Source organism: Bos javanicus, chromosome 15 (genome assembly GCF_032452875.1).
Source record: "Bos javanicus breed banteng chromosome 15, ARS-OSU_banteng_1.0, whole genome shotgun sequence".
In the NCBI taxonomy this organism is placed as follows: domain Eukaryota; kingdom Metazoa; phylum Chordata; class Mammalia; order Artiodactyla; family Bovidae; genus Bos; species Bos javanicus.
Window position 1 is genome coordinate 34,730,147 of NC_083882.1, and position 27,059 is coordinate 34,757,205.

At 44.4% G+C, this 27,059-nt stretch overlaps 1 protein-coding gene across 2 annotated transcripts in view; it reads left to right on the forward strand.

Moving 5' to 3' along the window:
- The window catches only part of SERGEF (secretion regulating guanine nucleotide exchange factor), a 248,254-nt gene that overhangs the window by 145,967 nt on the left and 75,228 nt on the right, over window positions 1-27,059 (forward strand). For both annotated transcript variants that reach the window (XM_061440657.1, XM_061440658.1), the window contains exon 10: window positions 11,819-11,855. In XM_061440657.1, the coding sequence (XP_061296641.1) occupies window positions 11,819-11,855 (37 nt within the window). The remainder of the gene's footprint in view (window positions 1-11,818; window positions 11,856-27,059) is intronic.

Here is a 27,059-nt window from a genome sequence, read left to right on the forward strand (position 1 = left end):
AGAACACTGTTGTCTCATCTACAGAGCATCTTCATCTTTCTCCAGTTGTCTCAATGACATCTTTTATGACAATTTTTCACTTTGATGTAGGATCCAATCCAGGATCGTATATTGCATTTAGCTGTCATGTCTTTTTGCTTGCTTTAATCTGGAATAGCTTTTCTTATCTTTTATGACATTGATTTTTTTTTAAGAGCACAGGACAGTTGTTTGGTATAATGACCCTCAATTTGGTTCTATCTGATTTTTCCTCATGATTTGATTTCATTAGGCACTTTCAGCAGGAATATTAAATAAGTGATATTTCTTTAATGCATCACAGGAAGAGGCAACTGATATTGATTTATGCCATTGTCAGTGATGCTAACTTAGATCACTTGGGTGAGGTGACGTCTGCCTCCTTTACTATAAAGCTACCATTTCTCGTTTCTTTGTAATTAAGAAGTAATCTGTGAAGAGATACTATGTGAGTCTGTGAAGTGAGACTATGTAAATATCCTGTTCCTCTTCATACTTGGCCCAGTAGTTTTAACATCTATTAATGTTTCTTGCCTGAATTCACCATTATATTGCAAAATTATTTTCTTGATAAAAAAATAATTATTACTTTTGCATTTATAATTTTCTACATTTTACTATAAGGGAGAGCTTTCCTTGCTCCCTTATTTATTTATTATTCATAAGTATAGTATATACTTAGGATTTTTTCTTGTATTTAATGAGCTGTAATATATTATCATTACTCATTTTGATGCCCCAATTTTCCCTGACTTAGCCAGTGGGAGATCCTTCAAGCTTCTATATCCTTTTGACATATCCCTGTCATTCTTTGATCACTTCCTTTCTTCTTGGCACAAATAGATGTTCCTGGCTCAAATTGTTCTTTCCCAGTCTCAACCCTGGAATCAGCCATTCCTTCAGGGAGCTCTGATTGTTCTTAAACAGTATTAAAAAACCAAAATCGGTACATCAAGTGACCTCATTGCTGCTGGGGTGTCCTTGCTTCTAGACAATTTCATATTGGTTTAACTCAACCTCTGTGTGTGTACATATAGAAAACTGTGAGTTCATACTGATATGTCTAATTCTAACCTTATATCCACAGAGTTCCTCTTGGCCCTCTCTCATTACATATTTGTGTTTTCTTTATCTACAGTGAACACTCTAGCTCCCAAGAACATTCATATATTTCATCTGCACAGTCCTAAAATATATACAAAATACTTTCAGAACTAATACATGCATACTGCTATGGGACAAAATCAATCCACTAAGTAGAGTAGGGTATTTTTAACAGTTCTTTTTGTTTTTAAACACAATTTATTTAGTCAAAGTACTGGGCTTAAAAGTTACTAGGACTGGTTCTTTTTCCCCTCTTCAGAACAATTATATTATTTATTTGAAATAAATTTGCCTGTTTTTGAGCTTCATGTAGATAGTGTCTTACAATATTTACTCTTCTGTGACTGGAGTCTTTTGTTCACCATTATTCTTGAAGATTTATCCATGTTTTGAATAGCAGTAGGGTTTTTATCCCCCCAAAGTTACAAAGTATTCTGATTATACTATACTTTATTCATTCTATTGATGATGAATATTTGGGTAATTTTATGTTTTTATTTATTATGAATAAAGCAGCTGTGAACATTCTTATACATGTTTTTTGATGGAAGTAAGTAATCATTTATTTCGGGTACTTGAGTCTCCTGATGTGTGTGTCTGTGTGTATTTACCTTTAGCAGATACTGCCAATTTTTCAGTGCAGTTGAGTTTATATTCCTGCCAGTCATGTAAGAGATTTCCAGTTGTTCCACATCCTCATCAGCATTTGGTATTGGCAGTCTTTATAAATTTCAGCCCGTCTTGGCTATTAGGGAAAGGGTTCAGTTTTTTGGAGAAGCATGCTGGCCTAAATCTGTTAATTACCTGTCTCTGAGGTCAGCTGCTCAGCTCACGTGGCTGTATCCTGTTCTCATGGGCACAAGTAACTTCCTGGCGTTGCCTTTACTGAAATTCAGATGCGTTGTTAAGTTTGGCACTTTTAGTCTGTAAGGATCAGAGATACTCTCAGGTTACTTTAGGATGGGCGTAAGTACTGGGAACAGGTGAAGCAAATGCCTTATAAAAGAACAACTGGAAAGTCACTTAAAACACAAGGTAGCTGAAAAATCTCGACTTTCTTTCACTGTCAGCAGTAGGATCTAGAAATCTCACATTCCAGTGACTTAGCTACTCTTCTTTAGTTTGCTCCTATTGCTTCCGACTCTTCTGACTGTAGCTCCTCTTTATATTAACCTTTCTTGTGTCTATTTTTTCCAGCTACTGTGCCAGCTACCAACAAGATGACTTATACCGTACAACATTTTTCAGGCAGGATTTTCACATTAAGCCACTTCACAGACTGTGGCCAATCTATGCATTAACCTTCTTTGTGCAGGTATCCCTCGATAGCCCATTCACACCAATTATGCCACGAGTGCACATAGTATCAACATAGCAATTTAGGAGAAAGGAATTTTCTTTGAGTGCACTATGGAAAAAGCAAGCATTCTGAGGGGCTGGCTGGCTAGTTTAATTGTGTATATTATATTCTAATTAACTAGACATTTCTCAAGTCCTCTCCTTATCTGGCAGTAAATAATTGTTGAAAAGGAAATGAACTGTTCATAGTGAACATATGCCAGTTCCGAGTACTTATAGTTTCCTTTTATATGTTCTCCAAATTATATTTTATATATTTTGGAGAGATGTCTGCAGAACAGGGTCAAACTCAAAGAGAATTCTATTCTGTAGAAGTTGGGATGGGTGTGAAAGGGTTTTAGGATGTATGAGATTCACTTGTTTGTTACCATCCCATCCTAAAGTTGAGGGAACTGAAATCCAGAGAGGTGAAGAGATTTGCCCAAGGTCCTATGACAAGGAGGTGGCAGGGCAAGGACTCAAAATCCAGATCTTCTGGTTCCAAGCTCTTCCTACTACCCTACACTGCCTGGGGAGATATGCCCTACCCCCACACCCAAATTATTAACAGTAGAAAGGAGGTTTGACAAAAGCCAACTTTAGCCAAGACAAGTGGTAGGATTTGAGAGAGGACAGATCTTTTAAGGGCTGAGATGATCTGGGAGACTTCCTCCAGGCAGTGAGTTTTGAACTGGGCCTTGTAAAGTTGGTAGGTTCAGAATGGTATGGAGAAGGGAGAATGGTGCAAATAATGGTGCAAAAGAGGGAAAACACAGAGATTTTCCAGGGACAGAGAAGAGACTTATGTTGCTGGGTTAGTGGGTTTATGTAGGGAAGGAGTGAGAGATCAAGTGTGGTAGGAAGTTGGAGACTTTGAGACCATGACAACTTAAAAAATTTCTTTATAAACCAGATCACGACAGGATGGCAAGAAGAAAGCTTGAGAGGCAGCTCTCAAAAGCTTCCAAGTTGGAGTGGAAAGGACTGAACTAAGATGGTAGCAGCTAAAAAAATCAAGACATGGAGAAGGCAGAATTAACAGGCTCTTGAGACAGAGTAGGAGAGAGATAAAGGAGTCAGAGAGCTGTTAGTCACTTGAGAGTTTGAGCCTTAATGCCTGGGGCAGTCTGGTACCAGAAGAGGGGCAGGATATGTAGCGGGTAAAGCTCACGGGCTTTGGATCAAGGCTCACCTGGGTAAATAGCCCAGTGTGACATATTTAACTTTTCAGAGTGTGTTTGCCGACCTGTTAGAAGATTGATCCCCACTTCTAAGAGTAGCTGGGAGGATGCAGCTTTGCGAGTAAAGTGAAATTCCATAATATCACACGTTTGGCATCCAGGCACTTAACAAATTTTAGCTCTCTTCTTCCCCACGGCAACCTCTCCATTTGAGAATGAAGTAGGACCTAGTTTAAGGTTCATTTTCTTAGGTATCAGTCAGTTCAGTCGTTCAGTTGTGTCCAACTCTTTGCGACCCCATGGACTGCAGCACCCCAGGCTTCCCTGTCCATCACCAACTCCCAGAGCTTGCTCAAACTCATGTCCATCAAGACGGTGATGCCATCTAACCATCTCATCCTTTGTAGTCCCCTTCTCCTCCTGCCTTCAATATTTCCCAGCACCAGGGTCTTGTCCAATGAGTCAGTTCTTTGCATTAGGTGGCCTATACTTAGGTATGCTGCTACTAAGTCGCTTCAGTCATGTCCGACTCTGTGCGACCCCGTAGACGGCAGCCCACCAGGCTCCCCCGTCCCTGGGACTCTCCAGGCAAGAACACTGGAGCGGGTTGCCATTTCCTTCTCCATAGGTTGTGCAAAAGGAGAGAGAATGGATACATATATATGTACGGCTGAGTCCCGCAGCTGTTCACCTGAAACTATCACAACGTTGTTGGTCGGCTGTATCCTGATACAAAACAAAAAGTTCAAAAGAAAAACAATAGTAAATCTATTTTAAAAACGAAAGAAAAATAGGCTTTTCAGGGTGAATGCGTTCTTCCTTCCCTGGATTTTGAGGTGGACGACAAGCTGAAACCTCTGGGACCAGAGGTCTCATTTTTTTTTTGGCTTCTTTGACATCTAGGCTTCAGTCAAAAGTTGACGCCCCCACAAAGGGAGTCAGAGGTGTCTTTGTAAGAGTAGGTGCTTCCAGAAACAAGCAACCGCGCCGCTCTGCTGTCACCAAGGACCTCCTTTGAAGCTTTTTCTGAGCCTACTGGTAAAACGCCTTTGACTAACAGGACTGCAGTTTGTCGTAAAATATGCCCAGCCTCCCAGCCTGCTTTTCTAACAGGTTTGGAAATTCTGGTTTGTCTCCCTTGAGTTCTATGCAGGTGGCAGCTGGGTTAGGGCAGAATTTAGCAAAGGCTGCGCTGAGGCGCCCATTCCCTTCCCTGTTAACCCGTTCGTTAATCCCAGCCGGGGCGAGGCTGCCGTTCTGGAGCTGCATGCCAGTCTGTTCTTTCTCAGGACCGGGCGGCGCTGGCCAAGGACGTGCGGTGAGGGTGGGAGCCGGGGCTGTACCGCCGAAGCTCTCCTTCCGCAGAATACCCTACGGAGTGGACGCCCCGCCCGCCCGCCGTCACGTGCGTCCACACGTGCGCCTTGTTGCCATGGCATCGGCCGGCGCCCAGGCCCATTGGCGTGAGGCAGAACCAATCAGTAGGCCCGTCACGCTGCTGCGCACCAGGGTGGTACCTGAGCTGCCACCTCGCCGTTGGGAGGTCCCCGCGCTGAGGATGGCCCCTGGATGGTGACGGGGACCAGCCTCGGGGTTGGTCTGGCCTCGGCCTGGTTTCCCTCATTGGAATCTCAGTGCTTCTTTTCCTGCGTCCTGGTCGCACCCCGCCCTACTCTGATTTCCCTGATTAAAGTGTGCGGAGTGGGTCAACCTGGTGGCCTTCCCCGCGAGGTGATAGCTTCCACAAATCTTTGTTGCCATTTTACAGCCGCGTCCCCTGAGAAAAAGCCCTGGAACAGCCCTTGATCGAGGTAAATCTAGATCTACCAGAGGTAGACACTCGTAACCACAGGCAGATGGTTGAGCCTTGTAAATCTGGGGCTCTCCCAGCATAAGATCCCTTGATAATTGACACAGGGTTGCCAGATGTGAGAACATGCTATGTGGCACCGGGAAGGGTTTGGACAGTTAACAGGACAGAAAGGTTGAAGAAGATACGAGCACAGAATCCAGCACCTCCATCAGCGGTAAGACTCTGATCAGTTACCTCACCTCTCTGAACCCCAATTGTCTCATTTGTAAAGTGGTTGTAACAAAAAAAATTTAGATTTGGTTTCAGTTTAAATGAAATAATATAGGCAAAGCAGTTAGCCAGGTTCTTGGCCATTAAGACTCAATAAGGGCCAGTCAGCAGTTTATAGAAATGGTACAAGTGTGACGGTGGAAACTAAAGCACTCATATTCAACATCTGGCCAATATTTTCAGTCATCTAATTTTTATTTATGCTTTTAGTTATTCCTTTACTTAGCCCATTAATGTTTCAGCAGCTACTGGTAGTGGGTGTCCACTACCAGTCAGTTCTTGCCCCAGGTCATCCCTGTCCAACTGTATTTAGTGGGATCCCGCCCAGGGGGAGTTGTGGCCTCCTTCATGAGAACTGATGGAGTCCAGCTCCGCAGGAGGGCTCCTAGGAGATCTTGTCCCCGTGGCAGTTGAGACTTTGGAAGTTGTTTTCTGCAGCTCTGCCTCCTCAGGCTGAGTTGCCTGAGCAGAGCAGATCCCTCTAGTGTTTGGACCGAGTGACAGGACAACTTTCCATAAACTCCTCTGTCCCCCACTCCTCACTGTTGGGGGGGTGTGCCCCCTGAATCCTGAAGGCCCCAACCAGCAAGCTGAAACCCACCCTGGAACAGTTCTGTGCTCTTGACACCCTCCCCGTCTCTCCTGTCTACTAATACCTTTCCCTTCCTGCCTTCATGGTGCATCGCAGTGCCTTTCTGCATTTGGACTGGCGTCTCCGCACCACTACTCACACTGTTTTGGGATCATCTCACATCTCTGGGCCCATTATCTTTGTCTGGGCCCCTTCATGCCTTTAGCTTGGGCTATATGGCAGACGCATTACTGGGCAGGCACCCTGCTGGATCTGTGAGAGACAGAGGTGCTTATTAACACATGCACGGTTCATAAGTAAACATCATGTGGTAAGGGCCATGGTGCATGGTGCTGTGGGAGTAGCCAGGGTGGAGCAGCTGGCTCTACTTTGAGAAGTCAGAGAAGGCTTTACCAGGAGGTAGTGTGGCACTAATGGTAAGGAACCCGCCTGCCGATGCAGAAGACGTAAGAGACGCAGGTTCAATCCCTGGATTGGGAAGATCCCCTGGAGAAGGAAATGGCAACCCACTCCAGTATTCTTGTCTGGGCAGTCCCATGGACAAAGGAGCCTGGTGGACTACAGTCCGTGGGGTTGCAAAGAGTCGGACAGGACTGAGCATACAGGCACAATGTAAGCAATCATAAACGATTTTGCTAGATGGAGAGTAGGAGAAAGGGAAGTCGAGTCAAGGAGAATAGCATGTATTAAAGTCTGAAATCATGTGATATTCTTACAGAAAATGTAGCTAGTGTGAATGGGAAAAGGGATATGTTACTTGGGGTTGAGAGTTCATGAGTAGCAAGGGGGAAAAGGGAGGCCAGAGAGGTAAACAGGGGCCTACTTGTGAGGACCTTGTAAGCCATACCACATGCTTTAGACTTTGCCCTTCCAATGCTGAAGTCCTGTGGAGGGTTTTCTATAGGGGCGTGACATGTGCAAGGTTATATGTAAGGAAGATGAGACTCATGGCTGTTGGGGGATGGACTGTGTCATTTGTCCTCTAGCAATTCTGTCAGGCAGATGGGAGGATACTCTTTTCTACCTTATACTCCTGAGAACACTGAGGCTCCAGGGGCTAAATACCTTGCCGGAGGTCTGAGAGCCAGAAAGCGGAGGACTTAGCATTCACCTGGTTCTGACCCTGACTCTCTTTCTCCTGGGCATACTGCCATTGTTAACAGAGTCTTCTAGAAAGCTGGGCAGTGGGTAGATGCTGACAGAGGCAATGTGAAACAAATGGTCATTGACACAATCTTGTTGAAGGAGTGTAGCACTGGGATTTTGTGGCCTGCGGTGTTCAGTCTCCTGACCTCTGTGCCAATGCACAGACAGCAAGAAACAGCAGGGAACTTTGAGCTTCAAGCACTACATTGCCTTGACAAAATCCATTCATCACTGTCTCGCTCATTAATTCACAGCAGCATCTGCTGCCTGATGCTGGCGTTTGTCAGTGACTTGTTTCTGGAAGCCCCTAGTCTTCAAGGCTGGTCAGGTCTGCTCCCGCAGCCCCAGGGTGAGCCCTGGCAATCAGAGGCAGGCCCTTTCTGCCTGCATTTATAAAATGAAATAACTTCATTAAAAAAAAAATAAAGGTAGTGTAACCTGGCAGTATAGAACATGAACTCTGGAGATAGACAAACCTGGCTTTTAGTTCTATGGCTGCCACTTAGCAAGCTAGGAAGTTATGAATATATATGAACCTCAGTTCTCTTCTCTCTGAAATGAGCAAAGTCAAACCTACCTAAAATATTACTGTTATGAGTAAGGTGAGATAGTGTTTATAAAGTGTCTTGGCATGATACCTGGCACATATGAGTCCTCAGTGTATGGTGGCTTTAATTTTGAACATTTAAAGAATGTTTGAAAAACAGAGAATTTGAAGGAAAAAAATCTTATAATCTTACCATAATACAACTACCTTTATAATTTAATTATTTCCTTCAAATTTTTTATCTCTACTACTTCAGAACATGTCAGATTTTATAGCACATTTATTTTATAGCCAAGAGCCTTTAAAAAATTTTTTTTTACTCCTCTGTGGTGGGAACTGCGTTATATTTATTTTCCTTATTTGTACTAGATAATTTTTCTGATTATTAAAATTGTGTATAAAATTTAAAGAACATAGAAAAAGGCAAAGGGAAAACCATACTCATCAGTTCAGTTCAGTTCAGCCGCTCAGTTGTGTCCGACTCTCTGTGACCCCATGGACCACAGCATGCCAGGCCTCCCTGTCCATCACCAACTCCTGGAGTTTACCCAAACTCATGTCCATTGAGTCGGTGATGCCATCCAACCATCTCATCCTCTGTCGTCCCCTTCTCCCACCTTCAATCTTTCCCAGCATCAGGGTCTTTTCAAATAAGTCAGCTCTTTGCATCAGGTGGCCAAAGTCCTGGAGTTTCAGCTTCAACATCAGTCCTTCCAGTGAACACTCAGGACTGATCTCCTTTAGGATGGACTGGTTGGATCTCTTTGCAGTCCAAGGGACTCTCAAGAGTCTTCTCCAACACCACAGTTCAAAAGCATCAGTTCCTCAGTGCTCAGCTTTCTTTATAGTCCAACTCTCACATCCATACATGACCACGGGAAAAACCATAGCCTTGACTAGATGGACCTTTGTTGGCAAAGTAATGTCTCTGCTTTTTAATATGCTATCTAGGTTGGTCATAGGTTTCCTTCCAAGGGTCAAGCATCTTTTAATTTCATGGCTGCAGTCACCATCTGCAGTGATTTTGGAGCCCCCCCGCCAAATAAAGTCAGCCACTGTTTCCGCTGTTTCCCCAGCTATTTCCCGTGAAGTGATGGGACTGGATTCCACGATTTTAGTTTTCTGAATGTTGAGCTTTAAGCCAACTTTTTCACTCTCCTCTTTCACTTTCATCAAGAGGCTCTTTAGTTCTTCTTCACTTTCTGTCATAAGGGTGGTGTCATCTGCATATCTGAGGTTATTGATACTTCTCCCGGCAGTCTTGATTCCAGCTTGTGGCTTCATCCAGCCCAGGGTTTCTCATGATGTACTCTGCATATACGTTAAATAAGCAGGATGACAATATACTGCCTTGACGTACTCCTTTTCCTGTTTGGAACCAGTCTGTTGTTCCATGTCCAGTTCTAACTGTTGCTTCCTGAGCTGCATACAGATTTCTCAAGAAGGTCAGATGGTCTGGTATTCCCATCTCTTTCAGAATTTTCCACAGTTGATTGTGATCCACACAGTCAAAGGCTTTGGCATAGTGATACTCATATTCATAATGCCCCCTTATCCTTATTCTTATCCTTACCCTTACCTTATCCTTACTCTTATCCTTAACCCAGAGGCTATCACTATTAAATTTTTGGAATAACTCCTTCCAGTCTTTTATTCATGTTTTATTATAGAGTTGAGATCATATTACATATATAATTTTTATGTAGTTTTTTCAGTTCACAGGATATCACACGTATTTTCCTTTATTGTAAGCATCATTTTCCAAGGCTGCATAATAATTTCCAAGTCATCAGATGGCTCTACTGTAACTTACATAGAACTCTCCTATTGTTAGACACCTAAGTTTGTTTCTAATTCTTCCATCTAAGTAGCTTGCTGTGACAAAACCAAGGGAACCAGCCTCAGTATAACCAGGAAGCATATGATGAACTTGTGCTGTGTGTATGGCCTGGGTGAGGCCTAGGGGGACCGCCTCAGATAAATCAGAGACAGAGCCTGCCTCACGGGAGCTCAGAGACTAGTCAGCCTGGAAATATTTAATATCCAGGTACTTCTTTGCCAGACAGTGTTAGGGAATCCACCTAAACATGGGTAGCCCTCTTCCCTGAGGAAACTAAGATCCTGGACCCATAAGTTTTACAAAGGAAAAAGCCTGAGAAGCCTGGCTGCCCCTTCTCACTTGAAGTGAAGTGAAAGTCGCTCAGTCATGACTAACTCTTTGCGACTCCATGGTCTTGGTCCATGGACTTCTCCAGGCTAGAATACTGGAGTGAGTAGCCTCTCCCTTCTTCAGGGGATCTTCCCAACCCAGGGATCGCACCCAGGTCTCCTGCACTGCAGGCAGATTCTTTACCAGCTGAGCCACCAGGCCTGCCGTACTCAAATGTCTTTTGAGCCTGTTACCTTGACTGTCAGGGGCCTGTGCTAGTTACCCTTGAATATCACTGCCAAGTGGTTTTTCACTGGGAAAGTGTAAGAAGTTACAGCACCAGGAGAGTGTGAGAATGAGGGAATCAGAGAGGCTCTAGTCTTAATTTAGACAGACACGCACTTCCACTGGCACCTGATGCAAGTTATATTTCCTCTTCCTAAGCCCGTTTTCTCCACATCGTGTGAAAGATCAGACTAGGTGATCTCCAGGGCTCTTCCAGTTGACATTCCATAAGTACCTGAAGCCCTTTTTCTTGCCAGGAGCTAAAGTAAGCATCACAGTAAAGGTCACAGGATCTTCTCCAGAACCTAGAGTTCCTTTTAATTAATACCTGGGGGACAATTTACGCTCTTATTTTCCCAGTCACTTCCTTCTGGTAGCATTTGGGACATGCAGAGACTGAGAGGCAAGAAATAGCTCTCACTGGGTACAGCACTGAATTCAGAACCCCAGATGATTGTCTCTTAGGTGTTTGTTCTTTAGGTACTTTGTTCTTTCATTCATTTTCTCTGAGCCCCAGACCTTGTACAGTCCATCTGTGTAGTAGTGTAGAAGGGAATGAGACATAGCGCTGTCTTCAAGACACACACAGTCTAGTGAGGAAATGGGGGAAAATGTAAAAGACGACAAGATGATTGCTGCAGTGGGGATGCATATAAATTGCCTAATGGAAGGAGTGCTTTCGTCAGCTAGAAGCAGTAGCAAGGGAGTGTCTGGATGCTTTGAAATTTTAAAGGATGAAAAGAATTTTTGGAGGTAGGCAGTTCAGGGGAGGCCATGCAGAGCAGAGGAGCAGCATGTGTAAAGGCCCGGAGGTGTGAGAGGACATGTGTTCAGAGAACTGCAGGTGGTTTGTGTGGCTGGAAGGTAGAAGGGAGAGTGAGCAGATGGGCAGAAGTCAAGCGTTTTCCCTTGGGCAAGTCTGTTTCCACTGAGTTCTTTGCTCATTTTATCATTCCAGGCCAGAGTGATGGACTTTTCAGCTCAGTTTTCCAAAACTGTCATTTATATTGCCTTATATTTTCATTTTTTTTTTTTTACAGTAACACATGCTCATTATAGAAAGTTGAAAAATACAAAAAAAAGTATAAAGAATAAAGGATTTTTTAAAAAATCACTTATGGTCTCTGCCTACAAGCAAATACATTAACATTGTGGTGTATTTCCATTCAATATTTTTTTATTTTTTCACTTTTTATGGAGTTGTGAGTGTATTGTAATTATAGTCTTTTTTTCATTGTGCCCCTTTCTACTTCCTAAAATTGCTCCAAAACTGGATGTTAATATCCTTAAAAATAACTCTGATCATAAAATATAATGGCTTAAATAAGTTTTCTATTTATATCTATAATATAACTTATTTTATTTCTTTTTACAGATCTCCTGTGGCTCAGAGCATAATCTGGCGGTGATTGGTAAGTAATTTGTGTCCTGATAACTGCGTTTATTCTGAAACTCATGGGCAGAACTGGAGGACTCCTGATTAAGCAAAGGCCAACGTGCGTGTGTGTGTATGCTGGGGGAGATTCTGGGACATGGAAGTATTTAGTTGACCAAGGCTTTGCTAGGGGCCCTTTTTCTAAAATTTCTCTACATATTATTGAGCATCTAAAAAGGTACCTGAGCTAGCCTCCCTGCTTCAGGAAGAGGCATTTTGGGGAGAATTAAAGATCTTACAGGTTGAGGGCATCGTGTGCAGAGAGCTGAACATTGGAGAGGAAGAGAATTGGGCTGCTCCTGGCTCTTGAGTCAGTCCTTTGCACCAAATTCTTTCCTCTTGCTCGGCTCTTTTTTTGGAGACGGGGTGGGGTTGGGGGGTGATGGCTTGGCCCACTGCTTTCCTGCCTTGTGTTTCTTGGCACTCAGGAACTCCCAAGCCTGTGATTAATTGATGTTTCTTCTTATTGGCTGTTTATAACCAAGGTTCACTGGTTTTTATAATCAGGCCTGTGAGTAATTCCTTCAAAAAGCTTTCTTGATACTTCCGCAGGTAGACTCAGTCTGTAGGTTTATAATAGCCAGGACATGGAAGCAACCTAGATGTCCATCAGCAGATGAATGGATAAGAAAGCTGTGGTACATATACACAATGGAGTATTACTCGGCCATTAAAAAGAATTCATTTGAATCAGTTCTAATGAGGTGGATGAAACTGGAGCCTATTATACAGAGTGAAGTAAGGCAGAAGGAAAAACACCAATACAGTATACTAACGCATATATATGGAATTTAGAAAGATGATAACAATAACCCGGTGTACGAGACAGCAAAAGAGACACTGATGTATGGAACAGTCTTATGGACTCTGTGGGAGAGGGAGAGGGTGGGAAGATTTGGGAGAATGGCATTGAAACATGTAAAATATCATGTATGAAACGAGATGCCAGTCCAGGTTCAATGCACAATACTGGATGCTTGGGGCTAGTGCACTGGGACGACCCAGAGGGATGGTATAGGGGGGGAGGAGGGAGGAGGGTTCAGGATGGGGAACACAGGTATACCTGTGATGGATTCATTTTGATATTTGGCAAAACTAATACAATTATGTAAAGTTTAAAAATAAAATAAAATTAAAAAAAAAAAAAGAGAGACAGTGTAGAGTCTGGCTATCTGAGTTCAATGCAGGCTTCTACTTATTCGCTGTGTGACCCCAGACAAGGTACTTAGCTCTCCATGCCTCATCTTTCTCATTTTTAAAATGAGAAGGGCAATGGTATCTTGGGGTTGTTGGGGCTGTTGTGAGGGTTAAAAGAGTTGATATGTGTATAGCACTTAGAAGAGCACTTAGCTCCTAGTAGGGGTTTTAGAAGTGTTAGTTGATATTATCTAATATCATTAGATCAAATAATTGCCCCCATCTTTAGGTCCCCCATCTGTGAAATGGAGCAGTTAAAACAGAAAACCAAGTTCCCTCCAGCCCCAGTATTTTATTTTTAAGGGTATTTTTTAATTGGAGTATAATTACTTTACAGTGCTGTTAGTTTCTGCTATACAGCAGTATCAATTCTCTCTTGAACCTCCCTCCCTCCCTCCCTCCATCTCACCCTTTTAGGTCATCACAGCCCAATATCTTAGGGCTCTATTACAACCCCGTTGCTGTCTGCTTTGAGTAGGTGATGTCTGTTCTGTGAACATCCCTCTCCCAGCCTCTGAATCTCAGCTTCTGAAGGTCAAGGCCCCTGGCTTTTCCTTTTGTTTCCTGGTTATTTGCAGCACCCAGAGCAGTGCCTGGCACTCAGCAGAAACTCAAGCACTGTTTTCTGGATTAAGCTAGACTGGCTGGCTCAGCTGCCTGGGGTGGCAGTTTGAAGCACTGCTTTGCAGGCCCGAATGTGATGTGCAAGAAGGCAGAACCAAGGACAGCAGAGGAGGCAGGCTGCCAGCCAGCAGAGTGGGTGGGGGGAGGAAAGGGGCTGGAGTCAGAGAGGGAGTGAGAAAATGTAACAGCAGACCTGTGTGCTTTGCAACACCAGATACTTTATACTGGAATTGCTCCAGCCTGGGTGTAATTAAGACAAGCTAATCAAAGAATCAGAGGCAGTGCCTAGGATGTTGCTACTGCTGCTGTCACTGGACTGGAAGAGAGGTTGGCTTCTTCTGGGACCAGCACAAACAATAAGATTGCAGGGAATCTAAATACAAGAAAGAACAAAATACAGCTGACGGTGGGGGTGCTGGAGTCAGCAGGGTGGCAGGCAGAGCCGACAGGCAGCCTAGGGCTGTAGACAGAGCACAGACTCTGCAGGCAGACAGCCTTGGTTTAAACTGGCTCCATCTCTGTGTGAGCTTCCATTTTTTCCTCATCTGTGTAATGGGGATAATTCCACCTGGCAGGATTGTTGTTGTGAGGATTAGAGAAGATAATATATCTGAAGTACCTGGTACTATATAGGAGATGTGTAAGAAATAAAGTAACTATTCCATTTCTTTTTCAGTTCTCTTGGTCAGGGTAGGAAGAGGGGAAAGTCACTTGTTAGTGTAACTGTTCTAGTGAAGTAATAATTCTTGGTTGGGAGAGAGAAATGATGACATTCTGGAAAGGTGTGTCCAGCGTTCCTACCCAAGTGAGGAAAACAGCAGAGCCAGTGGGAGAGCAGGGCATGGCATACTGGTGAACTCCTTGAGGGCAAACCTCTTATTTTCCATTTTGTTCCCAAAGCCTGGGGCTTGGCTCAGTCTGCTGAATGAATGGTTCCAGAGTCAGGAAAGGTGGGCCCAGTCCCAGGACTCTGGACACGTATACCTGCCTGTGTGTGAGCTGGGATCAGAGGCTGAGCACCCCTGGGGGCATGGTGCCCTCAGTGGGTGCCCGGCAGGATGCAAGCTGTGCAGCAGGAAGCGACAAGAAGCCTCCTGTGAGCCCTAGCAGGAGGCCAGCAAGAGGGAGACAAGCTGGAGGAGCAGAGTTCCTACCAGCTGGATGTCTGGCTCTCACGGCCGGCTCCCGCCTCCACCTCCTGCCCCTGCTGCCTTCAAGTGGACTTCCCTGCCTTCAGTCTCACACCCGAGATCCAGGCCCTCCATGCCTGGTGCTGGGTCACACACATGATGGGCACAAAACAGTGCCCAAATAGACTGGAGCAGAATGTAGAGAAGCCACACTTTGCTCCAGGGGAGAAGAAACACATCAAACTGGAAGGGAGGGGGAAGTGAGATGATTGAAACAATGTAACTCGGGCTCTGCTGCTGCTGCTACTACGTGGCTTCAGTCCTGTCCGACTCTGTGCGACCCCATAGATGGCAGCCCACCAGGCTCCTCTGTCCCTGGGATTCTCCAGGCAAGAACACTGGAGTGGGTTGCCATTTCCTTCTCCAAAATGAAAAGTGAGAGTGAAGTCACTCAGTCATGTCCAACTTGTAGCGACCCCATGAACTGCAGCCTACCGCGCCTCTCCATCCATGGGATTTTCCAGGCAAGAGTACTGGAGTGGGGTGCCATTGCCTTCTCTGTCTTAAAATGCACAGGACTCCACAAAGCCTATTTGTTGTACCCACTTTATGGAGAAGAAAACTGAGACTCAGAGGTGAAACAAGGTGCTCAGGGATAAGTAGCAGTAGATGACAGCACTCTGTGCCTGACTTTTCCACGAATGCTTCTTTGACTCACTCACCTCCTCAGGGCCAAGGAGGGTGGGGAGTGACTAAGAGCACAGACGCTGGGGTCCTATCTCCTGGATGCAAATCCTGGCTCCTCTGCTTATGAGCCATGTAGCCTTGTTTATGAATGACTTAGCCTCTCTGTGTCTTTAAAAAAAATTATTTTAATTGAAAGATAATTACTTCACAATATTGTGCTGGTTTTTGCCATACATCGTTGTAAATCGGCCACAGGTGCGGTGTATCCCCTCCAGCCTGGACGCCCCTCCCACCTCCCTCCCCGCCCCATCCCTCCAGGTTGTCACAGTGCACTGACTTTGGGTGCCCTGTGTCACATGTCAAACTCATCCTGGTTGTCTCTTTTACATATTATAATGTGTATGTTTCAATGCTATTCTCTCAAACCATCCCACCCTCCCCTTCTCCCTCTGAGTCTAAAAATCTGTTCTTTATGTCTTTGTCTCCTTTGCTATCCTGCAGGTAGGATTGTTGGTACCATCTTTCTAGATCCCATATATGTGTGTTAATATATGGTATTTATCTTCTTCTTTCTGACTTAACTTCACTCTGTATAGTGGGCTCTATGTTCACCCACATTTTTAGAACTGACTCAAATGCATTCATTTTTATAGCTGAGTAATATTCCATTGTGTATATGTACCACAGCTTCCTTATCCATTTATCTGCCGGGTGGGCTGCCGTCTATGGGGTCGCACAGAGTCGGACATGACTGAAGCGACTTAGCAGCAGCAGCAGCAGACATCTAGGTTGCTTCCATGTCCTGGCTTTTGTAAACAGTGCTGCAGTGAACACTGGGGTACATGTGTATCTTTTTCAATTGTGGTTTCCTCAGGATACTCTCTGTGTCTTGACTGCCTCACCTGGAAGATCATATTATTGACCTCATAGTGTTGTTGTATAAAGGGCTGACAGTGCCTGACAAAAATAAAGGCTCAGTGAATGTTAGCTGGTGTTGGTGTTGCTTTTATTATATGTTGAGAATATAATTTAAGGAAATAATATTAACAAGACTGAAGCTCATGGTAGGAATTCCAGAAAGTGGAGAGAGAAGTGTCTCCCTCACCTAGCGTGTCAGGGTCAAGGATCTCGGCAGAGCGGCAGAATGGATTTGTAAGCTGCAGCCTGGGTACACTGATCTGGGGATCTCAAAACCCCAACGGCCCTGGAAAGAGTGCCAGCCCAGCTTTGCTCCGTGTCAGGGTTTTGCTGTTCACCGTCCCAGACAGGGACTGGGCCCTGTGTGTTCCAGCCCTAGAGAAGCCCCACAGCAGCCACGTTAGCTTCTTAAAGTGAATGTGTTAGTTGCTTAGTCGTGTTCTATTCTTTGTGACCCTACAGAACTGTAGCCTGTCAGGCTCCTCTGTCCATGAAATTCTCCAGTCAAGAACACTGGAATGGGTAGCCATTCCCTTCTCCAGGGGATCTTCCTGATCCAGGGATCAAACCAAAGTCTCCTGCATTTCAGGCAGATTCTTTACCGTCTGAGCCACTGGGGAAGCCCATAAAGTCAAAGCATCAATGATTAAACTTTGCTACTTTATTTGCTTCCGGGTTTCTTTGTTTCTCCTTTTGCAATTTGGTTTGGTTCTTTCCTTAGTTGTCCAATGAAGCTTCTCTTGACCTGGGCTGTGTTTGCCACAAGGTTGCCCCCATGGCTAGAGAGGATGGTGAGGCAGGGCAGGCTCCTGTATTAGACAAAGGAAGAGCCTCTGGAGCTGAGCGTAGACAAACTCAGTGACAGGAAGGAAAAGCAGAAGCCACTGGCCGTGGCCGGCCTGGCCCCTTTCTAGCTGTGTGCCTTGTACAGTTGTTCCCCACTGAGCCTGATTCCACATCTGTAAAAGCAGTATCACAATCCCCAACTCTAAAAGTTATTTTTCCAAATGGCACAGGTGTGTCAGGCACCTGCCCAGTGCCTGTCACAGCATAGGTGCTCAGCTGGTGAACTTGACAGGTTCACGAGTTCAGCTGCTTGCTTGCTTCCTTCCTTTTCACCCAGGATTCCTCTCCACATTCTGACAAAGCTGGCCAGCTCCCCTTCATGGGCATAGGTGAGGTCAGCAGGAGTGAGATGAGGGCGTGTGGCCGCCACTTGCTCAGAGGATCCCTGGTTGCCAGGGGCAGGTGTCCCAGGCCCAGCTCTGTCTTCAGGGCCCTCACCTCTGTGTCTGGCTGAATTGGCTCCAGCTGTTTCCCTTCCCCTTGGGAGCGGCTTATTTTGGCTTGAATGGGCAATTTGTTTGCCTTTTCTCCTGATGTGCGGTTGTTCAGCCTCCCCTTCCTGCAGAGAAAAAAGAGCTGACTGCATTTCCTCTCTCCCACTCCATGCAGGCCCTTAGAAGGGATTTTATTGGGGGCCCTTTCCTGGAGCACTCACGCATGCCAGACAGGCATTGTTAAAGTGTTAGATATTTGGCAGCAAAGTATAGTGCCTCCTCCTCCAAGCAGAAGCAGCTCTTTTACCAAACTGGAACTATAATCTGTGCAAGGATCTTTTATTTTTTATTATTTTCCTTTCACTGATTTTTTCTAACTGTTGAACTTTTGTGATTTTCTAATATGTGTGGCAGAACAGCTGACCGGCGTGGCCTGAGACCCGTCAAGTGGGGTCGCATAGGAATTGAATCGAGAGAGCTAACTTATTTTGACACTGGCTGTAGATCTGAGAGGCAGTACCTCCAAACCCCAGGGCCTTGTAGAGATCTTTGAGGCAGGGACAGACTTGTATGGTCCTGTGCACAATGGGATGGACAGAGCGGAAATGCTTTACTTATTTTGTCCCATTAATCCTCATACCCAATTGATGCACGGTTGTTAACCCTGCTTTCTAGATGAGAGAATCTGAAGCTTAGGTTGAGCTGTTTGCACCGCCAGGTCATCCGGTCAGGAGGAATCTGTGTGTCGAGTCTTTAACCCAGGCCTCTAACTCCAGAGTCTGTGGTCTCTTGCCTGCTGCTGCCTTCCTGCAGACCCTGACAGTCTAGCCTGTTTTTAAGGCCACCAGATAAGATTATTTCATCTCTTCATTTCAATATTTGGTTCCCCTTCATGTTGGCAAGTTCTGTATATTTAGATTATAGCAGTCTGGCTCAGATTAAGCAGTTCTCTGCATAATAACTAGGTAAAATTGTGACATTGATGACATTGTGTTGTTATCACACTTCCCTCTTTACCTTCTGACAGTCCCAACCCTTTTAAGATTCTTCTTCTGGTGTACCTTCTCTTTAAAATTTTCTTTTACTTATTTAATTTGTGAATAATTAATACATGTACATTATTTAAAACTTAAAAAGCACAAAAAGATTTAAAATGAAAAATTTCCCTCCTGCTTTATCTCCCATCTATCCAGTGCCCCAAAACCCTTCTACTACATGTGCAACTAATTCTATTATTAGTTTCTTCATATCCTTCTAGTTGCTTTTTTGCATACATAAGTGAATGCTAAGATTTATTTTTATCTTCTCTTTTACATAAACTGTAGTATACTTTACATGCTTTTTAGTGTCTGATTTTTTTCTTTCAGTAATTTATCTGGGAGATCTTTTCATATCAGTATAAAAGCCTTTCTAGGGACTTCCCTGGTGGTCCAGTGGTTAAGAATTTGCCTTGCAATGCAGGAGATGTGGGCACAATCCCTGGTCAGGGAACTAAGATCCCACAGGATATGGGACAGCTAAGCCCTTGTGCCACAACTGCTGAGCCCATGTGCCACAACTAGAGAGTTTGTGCACCACAATGAAGATGCAAAACAGCCAAATTAAATTAATTTTTAAAAAGCCTTTCTAGTTCATTATTACCACTCCATAATATTCCAGTATACCTATGTTCAGTTCAGTTCAGTCACTCACTCATGTCTGACTGCGACCCCATGAACCATAGCACACCAGGCCTCCCTGTCCATCACCAACTCCTGGAGTCCACCCAAACCCATGTCCATTGTGTCAGTGATGCCATCCAACCATCTCATCCTCTGTCGTCCCCTTCTCCTCCTGCCCTCAATCTTTCCCAGCATCAGGGTCTTTTCAAATGAGTCAGCTCTTCGCATCAGGCGGCCAAAGTATTGGAGTTTCAACTTCAACATCAGTCCTTCCAATGAACACCCAGGACTGATCTCCTTTAGAATGGACTGGTTGGATCTCCTTGCACTCCAAGGGACTCTCAAGAGTCTTCTCCAACATCACAGTTCAAAAGCATCAATTCTTTGGTGCTCAGCTTTATTTATAGTCCAACTCTCACATCCATACATAACCAACTGGAAAAACCATAGCCTTGACTGGACAGACCTTTGTTGACAAAATAATGTCTCTGCTTTTTAATATGCTGTCTAGGTTGGTCATAACTTTCCTTCCAAGGAGTAAACGTCTTTTAATTTCATGGCTGCAGTCGCCATCTGCAGTGATTTTGGAGCCCAGAAAAATAAAGTCAGCCACTGACTTCCACTGTTTCCCCATCTATTTGCCATGAAGTGATGGGATCGGATGCCATGATCTTAGTACCTATGTACCTATGTACCATGATTTATTTAACCAGTGCCCTGTTGCTGGAGATTTAGGTGATTTCCTGTCTTTTGCTTACTACAAGTTGTGACATAGTGAATTACCTCGTATATATGTGTTATTTCATGTTTAGGTGAGTATAGCAGTAGGATAAATTCCTAGAAGTAAAATTATTATGTTAAAGAGTATTTATTATTTTGCAAGATACTGCAGAAACTGGCTTCCATAGGAATTGTACCGTTTTCCACTCCCAACAGTAGTGTAGGAGAGTGCCTGCTTCTGCAGCCTCCCTAATCATGTGTTAGGAAACTTTGGGATTTTTGCCAATTTAATAGGTGAAAAACTACTCAGGGTGGTTTTGGCTTATCTTACTTTTTCAATTGAAGTACCGTATGTAAATAGTAAAGTGCACAAATCTTAATGGTTCAGACTGATGAGTGTTCACATATGTATCTACTTAAGAAACCACCACCCAGCTCAAGATACAAACCATCTCCAGCACCCCAGAAGGCTGCCTCCTGCTTGTTCTGTCAGTAACCCACCCCGCAGAGGGAACCACTGTTCTGACTTCTGTTTCTGGAGATCAGGTCTTCCCTGTTCTTAAACTTCATATAAATGGCATCATGCAGCATGAACTCTTGTGTGGCTTCTTTAGTTCAACACACTGTGTCCATTAAAACCATCCACTCTCTGTGTAGCAATCGTTCTTTTTTATTGATGAGTAATATCAATACTACAAGTTATTAATCCATGTAACTGCTGAAGAGTATTTGAACTGTTTCCAGTTTGAAAATTGTGAATAAAGCTGCTATGAACATTCTTCTACATGCTTTTTGGTGAACATACACATTTATTTCTCTTGAGAATGTAACTAAGAGTAGGATTTCTGTGTTACCAGGTCATATATATAGCATTAATAGATTCTGCTCAACAGTTTTACAAAGTAGTTGTACCAATTTATACTCCTACCAGCAATGTATGAGAGTTCTAATTGTGCCATATCTTTGCCAGGTATTTTCAGTCTTATTGATTTAGGCCATTCTGCTGGGTGTGTAGTGTGGAGTCTCACTGTGATTTAATTTGCATTTCTCTGGTAACCAATGATGTGGAGCACTTTTGTGTATGCTTATAGGCCACGTGCATAGCTTCTTTTGGTCTAGCATGAAGACTCTGCTCATTGTTTTAAAGTGGGTTTTATCTCTGCTTTTCTTAACAATTTGTAGAGATCCTTTATCTTATGAATTCAGTTTCTTTGTGCTGCTAAGTCGCTTCAGTCATGTCCGACTCTCTGCGACCCCATAGACGGCAGCCAACCAGACTCCCCCGTCCCTGGGATTCTCCAGGCAAGAACACTGGAGTGGGTTGCCATTTCCTTCTCCAATGCATGAAAGTGAAAAGTGAAAGTCAAGTCGCTCAGTTGTGTCCGACTCTTCGAGACCCCACGGACTGCAGCCTACCAGGCTCCTCCATCCATGGGATTTTCCAGGCAAGAGTACTGGAGTGGGGTGCCATTGCCTTCTCTTTGTAGGATATATATATTGTGAACATCTCCTGGGCAGTGACTTTCTCTTTTGTTCTTTTAGTGTAAACAGTGATGATATTTATCTTTTGATAAATATCAGTCAGTTCAGTTCAGTTCAGTCGCTCAGTTGTGTCTGACTCTTTTCGACCCCATGAATCGCAGCATGCCAGGCCTCCCTGTCCATCACCATCTCCCGGAGTTCACTCAAACTCACGTCCATCGAGTCGGTGATGCCATCCAGCCATCTCATCCTCTGTCGTCCCCTTTTCCTCCTGCCCCTAATCCCTCCCAGGATCAGAGTCTTTTCCAATGAGTCAACTCTTCGCATGAGGTGGCCAAAGTACTGGAGTTTCAGCTTTAGCATCGTTCCTTCCAAAGAACACCCAGGACTGATCTCCTTTAGAATGGACTGGTTGGATCTCCTTGCAGTCCAAGGGACTCTCAAGAGTCTTCTCCAACACCATAGTTCAAAAGCATCAATTCTTCGGTGCTCAGCTTTGTTCACAATCCAACTCTCACATCCATACATGACCACAGGAAAAACCATAGCCTTGATTAGACGGACCTTTGGATATTCTTAATTTTAATGAAGTCTAGTTAATCAGTCTTTTCTTTAATGATTTGAGGTATTTGGGTCCTACTTAAGACGCTTTGCCTATTTCAAGGTCCTCAGAATGAAAATATCCCTCCATGTTCTCTCCTTTTTTTTTTCTTTTTGGCTGTGCTGCACGACAGGCAGGATCTTAATTCCCTGACCAGGGATCGAACACCTACTGCATGCAAAGTAGTGTTGTACGTGAACCGTGTTGTACGTCTTCATAGACCTGCACTGTCTATGCTTGCTTTGCATGCAGTAGGTGCATGTTCCACGCAGTAGGAGGAAACACATGCCCCCTGCAGGGGGAGTGCTGAGTCTTAACCACTGGAGCACCAGGGAAGTTCTCCTTTGTCTTTTTCAGCAATTGAGTTGTTGGTCTTCTGCTAATCAGTTTCTAGGAGCTCTTTATATATTAGGAAGATTAGGCCTTTGTCTGTGATTTGAATTGCTCATGTATTTTCCTAGATTTTTGCCTTTTGTTTTTGCTTTTGATGTTTTTATTTTGTCCTATTTTTATCATGCAACTTTTCTTTCACTGTAAATGAAATTTACCAGTCTTTTCCTAGAATTCTGGATGCCTTTAGAGTATGGCTTCCGGATTTTGAGAATCCCTCCCCACCCCAGGGTATAAAGGACTTTCCTCTTATTTTATTCTGGCACTTTATGGTTTTATAGTCTACATGTGAATCTTTGATCTATTTGGAATTTATCCTGATATACGTCAGGTGCAGATTCAACTTCATTATTTTTCCAGATGGCTACTCAATTGTCTCAACACTGTTTATTGAATTCACTTTTTTTGGCTGCCTTCCTGGGTCCTGTCACTACCAGTATAGCCCTCAGGCATAATGAGAAGCAGTGACTTAACCCAAGACTGCCCAACTAATCAGTGGCACAGTTGGGGCCAGTACTTGGGTCCAGCTCCTATTGCTTAGACAGGGCTTGTGGCTGGCTCTCAAGGAACCTTCTAAGTGATCATGATCTCCCAGGCTGTTTGCTAAGTGGAGGGGGCCTGCTAAAGGCAGAGCAGCCTCTTCTACTTTGTTTGTTAGGTCCTGAGTACTCTGCCCCAGGTCCCCTTTTCTTAGCCTTGGAGGTGATAGGCTGTTGCCTTTATCACACCACTTGAGGCACCTTATTTTCTTCACTGCCAGACCAGAATGTGGCCAGATCTGCATTCAAGAGAAATGTTTCACAATTAATCAGAGATATTTTTGCAGACCATTGGTTATCATTTGAGTCACATTTCTGTTGAGTCATTTGTTTTCAAAGCATAGCCTCACATCACAAAAAATGCCTCCTTAGCTCTCCATAAAAATGGAATTATTTTCCCCCCACTATTACTCCTAAAGAAGCAGTGTTTGTGTCACTCCACAGGAGTCATCCCGCATGAGACCACAGGTGAAGGTGGCAGGCTGCCAAGGAGGCTCACAGAATTGCTAAATGACTGATGTCTATGCAGCCTTTTTGGGCACAAGATTGGCCACCACGTTTTGGCTTAATATTCTGATCCTTACAGAGTTGCTTACAGTAGCAAAACCTGTAATTGTGTCCCACTGCAGTTGTTTGCAAATACTCAAGAGGCCTGTGGCCTTGCAAAAGTAAGTCTTACTAAGGTGAATTCAAAGTAAAAAAAAACAACAGAGTTAGCATGAGATAGAGACAGCCTTCTGCAATAGAAGGGCTGAGCTTTGGTCCCAGCTCTCTCTGCCACCAAGCTCTGTCTGGGCAAGCACCCTCCCTCTCTGGACCTTAGAATCCCCTCTGGGAAATATTTCTGAAGTCTGCTTCATTGCTCAAGTCTGTCCTCATGTGCATGAACTGTGTTGTACATCTTAATAGACCTGCACTGTCTATACTCGCTTTGCATGCAGTAGATGTTTGTATGTTTGTTAAATGCTGAATGAATATTACATACAGTATTTCCCTTATCCCTTCCCATCAGCTTGCTAGTGACTAATAATGTGCCCTATAGCATTCTGGGTGCTGAGGTGGAATACAGCAAATGGTCTTAGCTTATGGAGCTCATATTTAATGGGAAAGGGAGCTACGTTAGGCCTGGCACATGATATGTACTTAATAAATACTGAATGAACACATGAATGAGTGCAAAGCAGAGAGTGATAACACTTAAAAGAAAGAGTGAAGAGGGAGGAATGATTAATTTTGGAAATCCTCATGGCAGAGGGGCTTTCTGAGTGGAGGAAGGGTAAAGGGCGTTCTGAGGGATCAACATGAGCAGAGGGAAGGAAGGCTTTAAGGTGTGAATTATGGTTGAGAGACAAGTGATCCACCAGCAAGACGGCAGAGGGTCAGCTGAGGCCATGTCTCTGGGGGCATTAACTTTACTATATAGACAGTGTGGTTCCATTAAGCATTATTTAGGAAGACACTCAGAAGTTGATGGTTGCAGCAGCAGACTTTTTTTCTTTTAATAATGCTTTCTTACAGAGCAAAAGAGAACTGACAGTAACGGGTACCTACTATATGCAGGTGCCACTCTGAGCATTTTGCTTCCATCATTTTATTAGGCCATCACCATGCTAGGTAGAAAGAAGACATGTAAGAATTAGCCCCATTTTCCAGATGGGAAAATAGAGACTCAAAGAGGTGAAGCCCTGGATTCAGGCTGACATCCACTGACTCTGAGGTCTGCATGTTCCCCCCTCACCACATGCTCCCTGCAGCGGTCAGGCTTTGGCTTAGTTAACACATCAAGCAGCATCTACCAAGCCTATAGCATGCACATGACTTCTGAAGACAGGAAAAGGCAGCAGAAACTGATAGTACTTGTCTAGAGGTGCAGAGACCAGCCTGTATCCCAGTCTGTCCTCAGAGCACTGCATCTAGGAGACCATGTGCAGCGTGGGGCAGCTTTAACAATGGCCAAGCAGTCAGGTCCAGAAGCCTGCTCCATCCTTCCTTAGATGGGAGCAAGCTTCCTGAGGCTGGGTGACACCCTGATATCTCCCTGTGAACGCCCAGTCTCACAATGCTGCCCCTTAGCAGCCACAGGCCTCAGCATGCACCAGGGCCCCTAAACAGCACCTACCCCACAGCCACTGTCTCTGTTACCTCTCATCTCTGTGGAATTCCCCATTCCGCCTGGGTGCACCTAAGCCCTTAAATATAGAACAGCTGTGACTCTTCCTTCCGAAGTGCTCTCTTCAGCATTCTGTTTGCCCATTTGCTCATTCATAGATTTAGTCATTCATTAAGAAGCTGCACCAAGTACTAGAAAGAGTCCTGGACCAAGGGACCTGAATGCAAGATTGGTTGCTTTCATCTTGGGCAGGTACTTTCCTTTTCTGGGTGTGTTTTTCTTTATGAATAAAGTAAAAGAAATCCGTAAGGTAGTCTTCAAGGTCTCTTCCACCTCTGACACTTTGGGTCTTGTTCATAAAATTCATAAATTCACACCTTTACCCTAGCATGGGGTTAGAGAATACTTCTAAGAAGACATGATGTTTGAGGTGGGTCTTTAAGGATAAGCAGGAGGAAGAGAAAGGCTTTCCAAGGAGTGGGATCAACTTGAACAATGGCTTGCAGAAGGCATGCAAACTGGGGGCAAAGAAGGGATCAGGAGGGGAACAAAGCAGTGGGAGACAAGGCTGCGGGGATGTCCGAAGGTTGAGGAGCTGGGACTTCATCTTGTATGGCAACAGGGAGCAGGAAAGGTCTTAAAGCAGAGTTGGGACTTGATCTGATCTGTTTCCAGGAGCAAATAGCTGTTCAACAAAGGAGTCTTGGAGAAATGGCAGTGGGTTTGATTTTGTGGCTTTGTAAGATATGAATTCAGTAAGTTTGTGGTTTTCAGCTTGAGGCGAGGAAGTTGCTGCAGCCCTTTGGGTTCAGCACACTGGATGTCTGATTGTTACACCCAGCATCGTGGCACCAGAGTCCCCATAAGACTCCTTGGCCCAGACTCAGCCCCATCCTAAACACAACTCCAGGTCCAGCCAAGGCCAGTCCCTGCCTTTTCCTGTGGCCGCCAAGAGGCTGACTTGGTCAGGAAGCTGCCCAGTGTGGCCCTAGTGCAGCACACATGCTTACACCAGTAGCCTCTTTCGCGGCCTTTGTGTTTTGTGAGTTTTTGTGAGTCTGCTCACTTTATTCAGGCAGCACCTCTTAGATAAATTCTGCATATGAAGGGAATTTACTATCATCAGTTGGGAACTGACTTGCAAAAGTGTTTGGCAAATGGCATTTTATATATCAAGAAGGAAAAAAACACACAAGTAAAATGATAGGGACTCTTGGATAGACACTTTTTGAAATTTAATTTTTTCAAATGTAAGCCTTTTTTCAAAAGGCTTACAGGTTTCTACTCTGGGAGGAGACTGCTTCTCTGAGTAAGGCGAGGAGAATTTTAGCTGCTCTAATGTAAGAAGAGATATAGGATCCTAGAATCACAGTCTGAAGGTGGAGGAGACTTCAGAAATCCCTACCGAAGAGGAAATGAAGGCCTAAGTGAAGAAATCATTTGCCCAAAGTCACACAGTAATTCAGACGCTGAGCCCAGGATGCCAGCCCCCAAGTCCTGACTGCATGGCACCACCACGTCTTTGGAGACAGAGCATCGGCAACTTTTGAGGTGAGTTCCGAGGCCCCCGCCCGTGTCACGCTGACCTGGCAAGCCCTGGCGTCAGGAGTCCTTGGCCCGGCTCACTGCTGGGTAGTCTCTGTGTGCATCCACACCCGAGGTCCCACATCCGCCCTCACCCTCTGCGGCAGCACATCGCAGGTTTTCAGCAAATGCAGCCCAGGAATAGAAATCGGACCTGTTTCCTTTGATTTCTTTTTTTTTTTTTTTTTATTTTATTTTTTAACTTTACAATATTGTATTGGTTTTGCCATATATCAAAATGAATCCACCACAGGTATA